At 42.5% G+C, this 15,584-nt stretch overlaps 1 protein-coding gene across 1 annotated transcript in view; it reads right to left on the reverse strand.

The window, feature by feature from the left end:
• The window catches only part of PLA2G4A (phospholipase A2 group IVA), a 396,740-nt gene that overhangs the window by 182,336 nt on the left and 198,820 nt on the right, over window positions 1–15,584 (reverse strand). Inside the window, 2 exon segments of the mRNA XM_073592869.1 lie at window positions 3,799–3,876; window positions 3,878–4,022. Of these exon segments, the coding sequence (XP_073448970.1) occupies window positions 3,799–3,876; window positions 3,878–4,022 (223 nt within the window).

The raw sequence follows: 15,584 nt of genomic DNA on the forward strand, positions 1-15,584 counted from the left end.
GCTAATATAGTTCTGATCACATCAGATAGTGATCTGTTCTGACACTATACTACTAAGGGAGGCGTATGGTGCGTGCGTGGGTGTTAGCGCTGCTGGCACTAATCTGTCGCTGCCTGGGGCAACGCAGACCCTATCTGATGCTAAAACCTAACTTTGATCACCCGCCGGTTGATCAGGGGGTTAAACCTTTATTGGGTAAAATATGGCGGGTGCCCTGACGCTATAAACAAAATCTAGCTAACCTGCGTCGACCATGACACTTATACAGTGATCACTGGGGACAGGGGGTGATCAAGGGGTTAAACCTTTATTGGGGAGGTTAGGGGGGGGTCCTTAGAATAATTAGTGGTAGGCTCAAATAAGTCTAACACTGATTAGTGTCACTAATGACACCAGTACAGCAATAAAAAAAAAAAAATCAGAATGCTGCACTGGGTGACACAGTGGCAAGGGATGAAGGGGTTAACTGGCGGGGGGGGGGGGGGGGGGGTGATCAGGGGTTGAATTGTGTGCCTACGTTCCTTGTGTCAGTGTAGTGTTGTGCACTTAACCTGGGATGTCTTCTCTCCTCGGTCCGGAACGGAAAAGACCGACACGAGGAGAGATGACATCACTTCCCCTGTCAGTGTTTACAGTTACACAGACAGGGGAAGGATCTGATTCGCCAGGAGCGATCACCAGGTCCAGGCCAGATTCCATTGGCCAGGGGATTGATCGGTTCTGGATCAAATCCAATCATTGTGGCCGCCGAGGGGTCGCGCGCCCGGCATAACAAAACATCAATTCGCCTGCCCGTGCCATTCTGCCGCAGTAAAACTGTGGCGGCTGGTCAGGAAGCGGTTAATAGCAACCCTGCCTAAACACCAGGGTGCTACACACAGTATGCTGGATTATTTCTGATGTAATACTGATGTAAAACAAAAGGTAGAGTACACATAAATAACTTGTATTCTAATGTCAAGATTGGCAAGATTGTACTTAGCAATCTTATTCTTTTAATGTCTTTCAATTAGTGTGGCCATGACCAGAAAAGGTTTTCTGACCTACTTCTGACTATTCAACAGCTTTTTAGCCATTACGGATATTGTAAATCATTAACATAGGTTGTTTTTTTCCATGGAACTATTCAGCTGACAATTTATTAGTGTATTGTCTGCACTTTCTGCAATTGTTTAAAGCAGTCTCATTTTGAAGCCTGACCTGACAGGGACAACAAGCATTCTTTTCTCAGCCATATACTGCCAGTTTATATGCTACCTAGGGATTATAATAAAGGCATTCAAACTTTTTATATGGGTCTCAAAACGTCAATAAACAGTGTTTACTATTCTCTAATGCTCATCAGGCTGCGCTTTCTCTAGAAACTCCTGAAACAGAACCCAAATGAACAAAACAGTAAATTGGATCAAAACTTAAATTTTACCCACAGGTTGCTTACTTCTAATGGAAACATAAATTCTAAAGTTATAGCACAGTCATCCATTAACTAAGTAAATAAAGTTTGTTACACGCATTACCAGGGAAACATAGAACACTGGTAGCCTCTTATCATAAATTCCTATCTTTTTTACAATTTGAAACACCAACGTAGAATTAAAATCCTTAACATATATTTTGTTTCTCCCATTTAGGCATTCCCCGATAAAACATTTTCTATGTAGTGAAGCAGTCTCCTCTCCTCCCCACTGCAGTGGAAGCTCATGGCCAAAGTGAGGAGCCCAGACAGGCACTGCTAAAACATACTGTGTTGCAACCGGAGACCTGTTGATGAGAACTCCATTTTGGGGCTCAATTTGTGCCCTGGCAGCTGCATTTTCTGTACACTGGCACAAGCCTAGGACTGAGGCTTATGGCCCCTCATGAAATATTACCCTATTACAAGTAAGGCATGTAGCCCTAAAAGTAAATATCAGACCTGTGTGTCCTCACATTTGGAAAGTGAGCTTATTATGGCTGGGCTGGGGCCTACGGTGGGCTTTGAAAGTGAGCGCTTTGACCCTAAAATTGCAAATTGTTAAAGTTCCTGAACAAGCAACCAGGTTGCGAAACGGTAGAGCGGAACTTACGAGGTTTATAGAGGACAAGTGAAACCCTAATTTCTGAAGGACATGTGAATCTTAGTGTATACTTTGTGACGCACTAGGCTGCATACATGTAATACTGTTCTATGATGGGGATACATTTAGTCTGTGACCAATAGTATTTTAAATAGACCAAGTATCTTTATTCAATTGTCATTTTGTATACAAATGTTTTTAATATAGAGCAATACAATTTGTTAATTTATATTATAATATATATCTATATCTATCTATCTATCTAAAGTCCATGATTTTCTTTGGTTTCCAATTACATATGTAGTAAAGCACACACAGATGTTTGTTACTGTTACATGTCCTTTGATCTAATGCTTGATATAATGGTCCATCCTCATAGACCTGACCTCATCTATCTACTACATAGGAAAAGTAGCAGGGTCAGGGCTTAATTTGGTAGGTTCAGATTCAGAGCTGCATAGGGACCTATGGCTATAGCATCAACCGGGAGCATGCATGCAGGGGTAGCTCCATGGGACTTTGTAAGGCATTGAAGAAACTTGAAATCAGGTAGAAGTAAGAATATTAAAAGAAAGAGAAATTCTAAGCAAAGACAGGCTGGAAATGGAGGACACACTTTCAATAAGCCCTGAGGTCAGCAGAACTATATACATTTTTAAATACATGGGATTAATAACATTTTATTTTATTGAAAACCTTTTAAAACCTAATAAAATGGCTACAGAAAAAAGAAATATGGAGGTACAGTGACCTTTAAAAGTATTGTCCAGTGCCACAGAAGACCCAAATTTCAGGATAAATTCCAACACCAAAGGTTGGCCACCCCTCTCACACTGTACCAATGGCTAGCCATTCTAGTATAGTAACATTCAGAAGTCTTTTCTCCAGTGCCACAGAGTACCTATATTTCAGGGTAAAGTGCAACAATTGCAGAGTTAATGTCTGGCCAACCCTCCTACACTGTACCAATGGCCAGCTATTCTAGTGAGGAGTCCATATGAAGATGCAAGATGGGGCAAGGCCAGATGTTACGACCTCAGGGATGTGTCAACATTTGTATTAGAGAGTATACTAGGGTTTGAGGCTTCCAGGCCTATAAAAAAGGATTCTAAAGCTATTTTATTAGTGTAATAAAAATAGCTGGGTTTCAGTAGGCGAAAGGTGTATGTTAAGCCCTGCATGTAATTACAACTGTTAGCTGCAAGAGCCAGATTGTTTGATTTGTACATGTCTTGTATGTCTTGGCACCATTCTCCTCCTGTGGAGGAAATTAGCTTCTTTTTATGTCCTGAAAGCTTACGCGATACCAGAAGAATAAACTGCAGTTGTGAGAAACGACTGGCTAAGACTTCCCTTTACTAACCCTCGCCCTGAGGTGACATCCTGCACTATAAATTTTCAAGGAGCCAAAGCAGTACAACATGTGAAATAAAGTGTTGCACGGTGAAATATATCCACAATGATTAACCATAATGATATAAATGATTTTTTTTAAATCGGTCAACATTTTAAATCACAGCAATGTTCCACATTAATATTTGGTTCTTAAAAAAAAAAAATTGAATTAGTAATTTAGGTTTCCCCTAGTACAAACACATGAAACAGGTAATTTTCAATATCATTAACAGCATAGCTGATTAATCACTTTTTACAATCACATTAGCATATGTTCACAAACTGATCTAATTACAGAAAGCATTATCATTCAAAAGAAAAAAAAAAAAAAAAAGAAGATGCTTACGTCTCTAATAAGGGTCTCTCCAATAAGCATAGAAAAAACATCAGTAAAGGTAACTGGCTGCCCAGCATTTTTTTTTTTTCCACAAAGCTTCAATGTAGCGTTTCACTTTTTGTGGGGTAAGCAAAAGTAGGGGACTGTGACTGACATTGTTCATAATCTCCTTGTTTATTTCCTTTGGTCCTTTGTTTGGAAAATCCGGATTAGAGTAAAGCGTAGACATATACCTACAGATAAAGCATGGACAAATAAGAATTTCCTAATCTCTAATTCCACTTGTGCCAATAAGCAAAATTAAAAACATTTCTTTACCAGGTAAGATTTATCTGCCTGTTTGTACAAAATCTCTGAAAAATACAAACAACATTAGCCGTATTTATTTGTAAAGAATACAATTCTCTCTTACTAAAAAAGATAATCTGCGCTAAGTGTCGTGATCTAAAATCAGTGATTAACGATTAATACACAGCTGCAATCACTGTATTGCACATCCAATTACTAAAACATAACAATCAAAAAATTGTGTTGTGCATATAATCATACAAAAATATATATTCAAAACAATCAAAATTATGTAGTACTCATACACTAATTAGAATAAAGTACTATAGGTGCAAAAAAGAAAATTATCCATATATACAAAACTGTAAACATATGCATTCATAAATGAATAAAGTGCTAAAAGTGCAACAAAGTCATTTCATCCATATACACAAACTGTAAAATATATGCATTCATAAAGGATAATAATCAAAAGAATGCTAAATAGAGAGTGTACAGATATTAGGTGACCTTTTGATGATACATCTAACATACGGGTCCTGTCAAGGGAGTGTTACCTGCATACCCACAGTGGGGGGGTGTTGCCCACTAATGCGTAGTTAGGCCTTTTTTGAGGTCTCTTCATCTGGTAAGCATCTACTCATTATTATATATGGTGGGGCACAGACAAGGGATCACTTGGAGTACTTTTGGACTGTAATAAGCACATGTGGAGCACCTTTGTCACCACCAGTATTTGGAATTGGGATTCCTCTGTCTTTATCATTTACCATATTTATGCGACATTTGGAGATTTGGCATTTTGCATGAACATTATTTTTTTTATGCTTTGCACAGAATATTTGGCACTTTGATTGAAAGTACCAAATCTGTACACTCTACATGGCACTTGATTATCATCATTTATGAATGCATATATTTACAGTTTGTATATATGGATGAATTTTCTTTGTTGCGCTTATAGTACTTAATTCTCTTTTACTACGGTTATTCACATTGCAAGGGGATTTTCTTAGCTTAGTGAGTGTGGTGAAAATTCAGTTTGCAAAGAATACCCAATTACATAAAAAAAATTTTTTGTGCGTGATTGGATAATAGAAGTCAGCAGAGCTTCACTTCATTCACTAAGCTAAGGGGAAATTCCATTTGTAAAAGGGAACAGCTTATTTGCCTTTGGTAAGTCAAAAATTTTTTTTACCTTAATGCATTCCCTGCATTAAGTTTTAAGAATGCCACAATGCCCGTTTTCCTCCTTCCCCTTCCTTAAACACTTACCTGACACCTGTCATTGATCCAGCTCTGTCCCAACTGCAGCGTTGCTCCTCTCACTTCCTAGTTTCACAGTAGACACTGAGGCCACGGGAGACATAGGCTCCTGTTGCGGTCAGTCAAACTATAATGAGGAGGATTCCCCCGACAGCAGGTCGAAGGGAGTTGCCATAGGGTTTTCAAAGGCTGCTAGCTTCTTGCTACTAGAGAGAATGATCGATCCGGAGGGTCGTTATATCTTTGTAAAAGGTAACATAGGAACTAGGATGTTCACGTTGGCAAACGTCTATTGCCCAAACAAAAACCCAACGGTGTTCCTGGGACAGGTCTTAGGGAAGCTATCAGAATTTGGGGAGGGGGAGGTAGTCCTTGCTGGGGACCTAAATTTCTGTCTGGATCCTGATTTGGATGGTACGTCCTGTGCCCAGGGGATAAGGAAGGTGTCATTAGGGTCAATTAGGAGGAAGCTACTCCGCAGTCAGTTAATAGATGTGTGGAGAATGCAACATGCTAAAGAGAGAGATTTCACCTTCTTCTCCCCTGTGCATGGGACGTACTCCAGATTAGATTACATTTTTGTTGACCATTGCTTATTGGAGTGGGTAGAGGAAACTAGAATAGAAGTTATGTCCCTCTCAGATCATTCTCCGGTCACGATGAGGGTAAGGATCCCAGAAGCGATGGGGCGGCCCTTCTCGTGGAAGCTGAATGAAGGTCTGCTGAAGGACCACAAAGTAGTCAAGAGGATTCAGGAGGAAGTCGACGTCTTCTTTAAATCAAATGACACGGGCGACGTATCTCCCTCTATTTTATGGGAGTCACACAAAGCCTACATTAGGGGGATCCTTATTTCAATAGGAGCAGGTTTAAAAAAAAAAGAGAAGGGCAGAAAGGGACAAGCTCATAGAGGAAATTCTTTCCCTAGAGCAGGTACATAAAAAGGCAAAGGGGCTGGACCAGGACTGCTACCGCCTACTAGTTGCCAAAAGGAAGGATCTAAGGGACATGATGGAGCAGGAGGCAAAAAGATCTGTCAATAAAATTACTAGGGACAATTATCATTGGGCGAATAAGTCTAGTAAACATCTGGCCAGATTAATAAGGAAAAAAAGAAGTCGGAACTTTATTGAAAAAATCTATGATAAAAGAGGTGAGGCAATAGTAACTAGCGGAGGTATGGCAGAGGAGTTTAAAAAATTCTATGCCGACCTGTATTCCATAGAGCAACGGGGGAGGGAGGATGGGGCCCGGATAGACAGGGGCGTGGAATTTCTAAGGGAAGCAGGATTAGTAGGGCTGGCCGCTGAGGACAGCCCTTCTCTGGACAAGCCTATCGAGGAGGAGGAAATCCTGGTTGCTTTGAGCGATTCCCCTAAGGGTAAGAGCCCAGGACCGGACGGATTTACCGTCTCCTACCTAGAGAAAATTAAAGATATTTTGGTTCCTAGGCTCTGCATCTACTGGAACGAACTAGGGGTCAGCTGTGGAATGGAGAGAGAGGCACTATCCGCCACAATAACCTTGATTTTGAAGGAGGGGAAGGATGCAGGGTGTTGTTCTAGCTATAGACCCATCTCCCTGCTGAATGCAGACGTTAAACTATACGCGAAAGTATTGGCCAACAGACTGAAAGCTAGAATGACCACCCTGGTACACCTGGACCAAGCTGGTTTCGTGCCCGGTAGACAGGGCAGGGACAATGGGGTACGGGTGTTGCTTCTATCGGAATTCTGTAAACGAGGTGGGCCCCCAGTTCTATTCCTGTCAGTGGACGCTGAAAAAGCGTTTGACAGGGTAGACTGGGGGTTCATGTTAGAATATTGTATAGCAGCCCTACGGCTACAGTAAGAGTAAATGGGGCCGTGTCAAGCCCCTTTAGGATGGTAAATGGAACCAGGCAGGGCTGCCCTCTGTCCCCGCTCCTGTTTGTCCTGTCCCTTGAACCTCTACTGTCCTATATACGTAACAGTCCTGATTGCAGCGGGGTAAAAGTGGGAACCGAGGAACACAAACTCGCGGCTTTTGCCGACAATGTTTTGTTCTTCATTTCTAACCCTAGAATAACTATTCCAAATGTGCTCCGGATCCTTAGAACATATGGAGAAGTCTCAAACTTTAAAATTAATCCCAAGAAGTCTGAGATCCTAAACATCAGCCTAGGCAAGCAAGAAGAAGACCACCTAGCAGCAGTCTTTCCCTTCCCTTGGAAAAAGGAAATTGGGTATCTGGGGATTAAATTAGCAAATTCTTTCAAAAAATTATTTCTAAAAAACTATGTTCCGTTGTTAGACGAGATTAGGCAGGAAGTGAGAAGAATACGATCCAGGCCCCTCTCATGGTTTGGGCGAGTGAACGCGGTCAAAATGATTTTAACACCTAAACTTCTGTACAAATTCCAGCTGTTACCTATCCCGCTGCCCAGGTTCTTTTTTAAAGCTCTAAGGAGCTTAATAGGGGAAGCGGTCTGGGGTGGCAAAAAACCACGCATCTCCTATTTGATTCTGAGTAGGGGGAAAAGAAAAGGCGGTCTGGCTTTACCAGACTTCAATAGGTACTATCAGTCTGTAGTACTCTCACGGGTCACGGAGTGGGTTAAAAAAGGGTCGGAGACGCGTTGGGTTAACATTGAGCACTTTCTGAGCAACACTAATCTGGGACATTCTCTATGGAATCCCCCAAAATTTAGAGCACTTAGTACGGACACATCCTTATTGACGCACAACACTTTCAAATACTGGGATAGAATACACTCGCAGCACAAATGGTCACACAACTCACCACTGATATGTTTGAAAAACAATTTATTTTTTGAACCGGGGAGGAGGGAGGTGGGAGGGAATTGGTTGAAAGATGATTCTATTCAACTAAAAAACTTCATAAGCAAGGAGGGAATACGCACATTCACTGAACTGAGGAATGAGACAGACTTATGGGTGATGGATGGATGGAGGTACCTCCAGCTCTCTCACTTCATCAATAAATTACCGAAACCCCTCAGAAGCGGGGAAGAGCTCAGGCCATTCGAGCAGCTCTGCTCGAAGGAGCATACAGGAGGGGTTATAGCTCAAATCTACAGGATACTGGGAGCTGAGTCGGAACTGGAGGTGCCCCCCTACATCAGAAAATGGGAACAGGAATTAGGGTCACAAAGTAGTAAAATTTTGTCTGACAAAATCCTGAGGCTGGCTCATTACCTAGCATTAGATATAAGGAGAACGGAAATTCACTATAAATGCCTAGCGCGTTGGTATGCCACCCCAGACAGAGTAAGTAAAATGGATGGGGCAAAGGCTAATACTTGCTGGAGAGGGTGCACCAGTGTGGGAACGATGGCCCATATTTGGTGGGAGTGCACCATCATTAAGACATTTTGGAAAATATTATAATTACATTGTGGATTTGTATTAGGAAATGTTGTTAGTGGGATATTATACTGCTATGAAAAATTTATAAATAAAGATATAAAAAAAAAAAAAACTATAATGAGGAGGGAGCTGGGGGGATGGCTTGCCGGCACTGTGTGTGTCTATGGACGTACACAGCCTGTCTCGAGAGCATGCATGTACGGGTGCCTCCTTAACACCTGGCTTGCTGAGGAGGCACCAGGAGGAAAGAGGAGTGGACAGTGCCAGTGGAGGGCTGCCAAAGAGGCGGTAGGAGACCACTCTGTGCAATATCATTGCACAGAGCAGGTAAGTACAACATCTTTTTTATTTTAATACACAAAAAATAGATAGAATTTCAAAACACATTTTAATGGAGTGAAAATGCTCTGGTCAGGTCTCCCAATTCGTTTTATTTTTTGCAGCATGTACTTTCAGTGGGGACTACAGGCAGCAATGCTGACGTTGATTGCACATGTATGTTCCATTGCTAAATCCATGAGGAAGCCCACCCTAAGCTTGTGTAATATATTCAATCTATATATTTGGGAATATATTTAAACTATTGTGGTTCTCCACATGTTATATCACTCTCGTTTCCCAATTGGTGTTAGGCAGCGCATATATTAGTAATTTTTTTTATTCAACCAGTGGAAACGGAAAAAAAAAAATGACCTGATTCCCCAGCTACACATTCAAAGTGATCCTCCAGGCTGTGACTCATAAACATTTGAAAGGCATAGTGACCATTTACAGAGCATATTAGCCAACGTACAGAAAGGAGAGGGAGCTACAATGAATTGTTACAAAGTTGTGCACTCTTTATCCTGGGACACAAAAGCACTCCATATGACCAAACCTGAAGCTGAGAGGTAAACTAACTCCATACTTGTACTGTACACTGTATTGTAAATATGCTTTGTGTGTAATTGTAAATATCATGTAACCCACCATTCTTAGACTTCATGCACACTGGACATTATAAAAGCACCAGCAGTGTTAGCTGTAGAATTCCGTGAGATTTGCCACGTATTTGCATTAGCATTTTGCCGTTATTTGTGTTTTTTAGCAAGACTATATTCCCACAAAAGCTTGAGGCTCAAAAATGCGCCTAAACGGCGGATAGCTGCATTTTACAGCGTTATAGCGTTTTTCCAGCTAAAAAACTCCTCTTCAAAAGCAGTAGTTCTGAGGTTTTTTCCAGCCTGAAAATGCCCCTACCAAAAAAGGCTGATAAAAGCCTGTGTGTGCATTGACACACAGGATAAAATGCTGAGGAGTTTACTGGCTGCAGAAAAAAAATGCCTGATGCCCAAAACAGCAGCTGTAAAAACGTCCAGTGTGAATGAGGCCTTATACTGTACACTGTGTTGTAAATACTGTTTGGTGTGCGATTTGTAAATATTATGTAACCCTATCAATAAAGATATAGTGTATTGCAGATTGAACTTTTATCCAAGAATCCTCAAATCTAGGTGTGTATATGTAAATACTCTTATAGTGATTGGAGCGGATTCACATATATACCTAAAGTGGTTGTAAACCCTCACATATATCTAGTGAATTGAATAGCCTCAGATGATACACAGAGATGAAACAAATCTACCTACCTAAGTTTTACATGTATATCTGCTGTCTTCAGCTTTCTAGACTCTTTAGAAAGTGTACTTTGTAACAGAAATTTTACTTACTGTTTCAGCAGTAGGAGGGGAGTCTGGGCATACACTGCGTGTGAGCTGATTGGAGAAAAGGCGCACACCCCCCCCCCCCCCTCCACATAGTTAAAGTAACGAAGAAACCTGCAGAGCTGTGCTGTGAATAGACAGGCTCTCTGCTTATCTTTCTCCAAGAGACCTCCCCGACACAAATTCCCAGCTGCTTTTATCTCCTGTGACAGAGAACTTGTCAGAAGTTATGCTGATAACAGAGGAACAGAGCAGCAGAAGGAAACGGGACTTAGGGCTTTGGAGAGAGATAGGTAAACATTACAGATATACAGTGCCTTGAAAAAGTATTCATACTCCTTGAAATTTTCCACATTTCGTCACATTTTTATATATATTTACGTTTTTGATTGTAACATGACAAAATGTGGAAAATTTCAAGGCACTGTATATGCATAGGTCAGATTTCATGAATGGGGTTTACATCCACTTTAACCTAGTTTAACATTCCTATGTTTTGTTTGGTGGTCTGCCTCAAACAGCATACTCTAGCCATAGTTTTTATTAAAATAATCATATGACATAAGGGGCAGCTCCTGTACAAAAGAGTGCTATCATTTAGGAGTGCTAGGGCAGCATGATGCATAAATACAGCACAGTGTATATGGGGTTATAAAAGCTTATTGACTGCTGGCAACAAACACCTGGTCTTTACTACCCCCAAGGAAAATGCCACAATATATCCCTTTATCCATGGTCATGACCAGCATTGCTTAACTATGAAAAACAGAGTTAGGAAATGGTAACTCCTTTTCTGGGAAGTCTTCCAAGGGCAGCATCTCAGAGATAGGGCTACTCCCACAGGAAACACAATGTCCACCATTATAAAAATATTGCACATACCTGCATGCCTCAGTAATATCAAAGTACCGATGGAACAACAGGCGATTAGCATGCTTTTCCACTGAACTCTGATAATTTCCCCTTTTCCGCCTCTTTTTTTTTGGGAGGGAATGAGTGCTGCCCCGGAAGAAAAGGAGTTACCAGGTACCTAACTCTGTTTTCTCAAGTCGTCTTCCAGGGCAGCATCTGAGATGTTGCTGCCCTGCAGATCTACTCCGGTGTAGCCCCAGCTTTTTTTACAAAGGAGGAGACCCATGCTCTGGGAGAGTGGGCTGTAATTCCCTCTGGCAGATGTAGGTTTTGGGACTGGTATGCCAGTGTGATGCCCATTTCGAACCATCTCGCTATAGAGCTCTTCGAAGCTTGATGACCTCTGATTTTCCCTGAGTGTAGGACAAAGTCATGAGGTCTTCCGACAGTCTTTGGTCCTTTCCAGATGTATGTCAGAAGAATCCTGATAGCCTATTTTGTCATATTTTTCACTTTTGTTGATATGAAGGTTAGCTGGATGGGAGGGTATGATAATGCTCTGAGACCTGTGGAATGCTGAAGGGACTTTCGGTAGAAAGGCTGGGTCAGGCAAGAGATTATGTTGTCTAACAGAATCGTACAGTATGGTTCCAGGATTGACAGTGCCTGAACCTCGCTGACTCTACTTGCTGATACCAATACCACCATTTTTAGTGTTAATGTTTTGTTTGAGCATTTGTCTATAGGCTCAAATGGAGTGGAAGGAAACCCCTTCAATACTGTGGATAGGTCCCATGAGGGGAATTTCTTAGTACTTGCAGGTTTTGATTTTTTAACTGAGAAGAGAAATCACTTTATGAGCATATCTTCCGCTAACCTTACATCAAGGAAGAAGGATAGAGCTGCCACCTGTACCTTTAAGGTGTTGTGCAATATATTCCTATCTGCGCTCACTTGTAAAAAGTCCAAGATGATCGGAATAATTCTTTCCTCCCGCCCTCCTTTTTCCGAGCACCAAGCTACAAACCTTTTCGTATATCACCTGTGTGACTTTCTTTCTACTAGCTAAGATGATTTTCACCATTTGTCTGACAGGAATTTGTTTTGTAACATTATCATTTCAGGAGCCAGGCTGAAAGCTTTAGTATCTCGATGTTCGGGTGCTGGATTGGCCCCTGTGTTAGTAGTTCTGGCTTGTATGGCAATAGGAGGTGTGGCTGGCTGCTCATGTTCATTAAATGACTGAACCATGCTCTTTGCGGCCAGTAGGGGGATAACCGTAGCCTTCTTGATTTTTTGGATGATCCTGGGGATTAGGATCGTTGGAAGGAATGCATACCCTAGTGGGAATGACCAGTCTTGTGCCAGGGCGTTCACCCCCAATGCACCCATCCCCTGGGGAGAGGGAAAAGAATCTTGGGACCTTGTTGTTGTGTCTTGACGTGAATAGGTCTAACGAAGGTGTCCCCCAGATCTGAGCGACCCATGTCCGTGTGCCGTACTTGGTTTCTGCTTAGTTAATCCGCTAGGATGTTCTCTGACCCTTTCAGGTGTATGGCGGATATTGACTAAGTTTGCTTCCGGCCCCCTTCAGGATAGTGTCTGCTGTAGACAGAGGTTGAGGGGATCTGGTTTCCCCCAAGTCTGTTTATGTATGCTATGGTTGTAGCGTAGTCAGTTTGTATTGGGAAAGGTCTGTCCTTGATCACGGAATTGTTACCGAGGACTCCATGGAGCGTGGGTTCCGTCCCACTGAGCCAGGATGAAGTTCTGCAATGGTCTTGTGTGCAGTTGTGCCCATGTGATGGCTGGTATGGAGGAGGTCATGAGGCCCAGCACCCTCATGCTCTTCCTGATGGTAACTGCGTTGGGGAGACATAAGGTCTCGATCTCTTCCGTTAGTCTTGCTACCTTGTCCTGTGGTAAAAGGATCTTTGTTTCTCTTGCGTCTAGCACATGCCCTAGGTAGTTTACTCTTTGACTGGAAATTAGGTGGGATTTTTGTTTGTTTATTATCCACCCTAAATCCTTTAGATAATTGACACTTGATTGGAGGTTGGCTGCCAAGGTCTCTTTTGTGTTGGCGAAAAAGGAGGCTGTCCGGGTATGGTACGACTCTCCTATGCCTTCTAGTCTTAAGCCCTTTAGTGCCTCTGCCAGTATTTTGGTGAATATTCTGGGTGCTGACTTAATTCTGAAGGGCAAGAAGTTGTCATGGAAGTGCAGGGTAGCCTTTGGACCCTGTATCGCAAATCTTAGAAACTTGTGGTGGTCTCTGTTTATTGGTATGTGCAGGTAGGCATCCTGTAAATCTACCATGGCCATAAAGGCCCATGGCAGTAGTAAGTTCTTTACTGAATAGATGGATTCCAGTCAAAACTTTTTGTACTTATTTTCTTGTTGAGGGGTTTTAGGTTCAAAATGAACTGTACTTCCCAGAGGGTTTTCTCCTGGCAAAGATGTGCGAGTAAAAACCGTTGGCTAGTTCATCTTCCGGAACCGCAGTAATGACGTTCTGTGTTAGTAGGCTAATAGTAGGCTATTCTATGGAATAACCTCTTTTTACCATGTGAAGGACAAACTTGTTCATGGGGATTTCTCACCATTTGTCTATGAATGCCGAGAGCCTGCCACCCTCATGCTGGGCGTCATTGTTTTTTGGTGTTGCCCCAAGGCTTAAAGATGAAGTCTTCCCTATTCTTCTTCCTTTGAAAGGACCATCTCTTCCTAGTTTCGCTTTGCTTGCATCTTTTTTTTCTGCTGACAAAAAAGGTGTTTTGCTTTGCTTTTTCTTTTGCTGCGGAAACCCCTTTTTTCTGTCTGCTGACCTGTCAAGTACTTGTTACAGACCTGGTCCAAAGAGAAGCTTGTCAGTGAAACGGATACCACATAATTTGTTTTTGGAGGCGACATCCCCCATCCACTCTGAGCCATAGTGCCCTCCTGGCTGAATTTATCAAGGCTGTTGCTTTTGTTGGGATTTTAGCTGCCTCGGCTGATATGTCTGCTATGACGGCCGCTGCCAGGGTGGGCATGGTTTTTAGTATCTTTTCTCTCAGGGTATCTCCTTCTAGGAGTTCTTGCAACTGGTTTAGCCAAAGCAGCAGGGTTCTTGTTGTGCATGTGGATGCAATGGCGGGGTTGAGATTCGATGCCCCTGCTTCCCATTTCCTGCGTTTTATTGCTGAAGGCATAAAAAGTAATTTTTCAGGTTATTCCTTCTTAATAATATTTTTTTAGGTTTGGTGCACAGGGAATGCCCTAATCTTCTTTGGCTAAAGGCCTTTGTACATCTTATTGTGTAGTGACAGCGCTGGCTTTTGTTCTTTTATTCCTAGTGTGTCCACGATTGCCCTCAGTAGTCCTCTGTATCTGCTGTCACGAAGAGTAACCTTTGAGGGTCTTCCTTTTCATCCTCCGAGTCTGAATATACACCTATGTCGGAATCAGAGGACAAAGTTGCCGACGACTTTTCTTGGTCAGATTTGTCAGGCCGTTCTCTGCTAGTGGACGAGGTGACTGCCCGACTGGTGGAAGGTTTACTGTTAAGCGTTTCTTTGGTCGGGGTTTGAAAGTTTTTAATTCACTGTGCGCAAGGGGTTAAATGTGTCCCACATTTTTTGAAAGTTGATATGAGTTCTTTAAAACACCCCTGTGATTGTTTTGCCACCAGCTTGCCAAGACAGTTTTGGCATAGCGGTTTCGTCTAATCTGACGCTAGTTTGTGGCCGCATGAAGCACATGTTTTACTGCTGGACCTGGACTTTTTTTTTCTGGGGCTTTTGTCTGTGAAGCGAGATAAAAGGACCCAGAGTGAGAAGGATACAGTGCGCTGCATACCACTATGTAGCCTAAGAGCAATAGTGGTTATTAAGTACAGAGGTGGCCTGTGCATGCTCTGGCTTACCTTGGAGCTTTCCTGGCTTGCAGGATCCGCATGGCAGAGTGATGCAGCTTCCGACATGTTTAGCCCACTTAGTCTGTCAGGTGCTCTTTTTTAGCTCCCTGCCCTGGCCCCACCCCCAGCCGCCCTGATAGAGGTATGGGTGGACATATACCTCTGCGTGTGATTCCATCCAGTTTTTCCCGATTGCCAAACTGTGGCTGGAAGTGCCATTTTTGCTGCTAGGTGCCCTGGTTTTCCGGTCCCCCTCCATGTGCAGGTATCCACCAAAAAGATAGCGCCTGCGGCACCGCATGACCGGAAGCCCCACCCCTGGAAGTGAAGCATTCGGCATCCGGGATTCACTCGCCGCCATCTTGCTACACCCCTCTGACTGCTCAGTAAGGATGACACCCCAGGCCAGTCCGGATTGCA

This window comes from Aquarana catesbeiana, linkage group LG07 (assembly GCF_042186555.1).
Source record: "Aquarana catesbeiana isolate 2022-GZ linkage group LG07, ASM4218655v1, whole genome shotgun sequence".
Classification (NCBI taxonomy): Eukaryota; Metazoa; Chordata; class Amphibia; order Anura; family Ranidae; genus Aquarana; species Aquarana catesbeiana.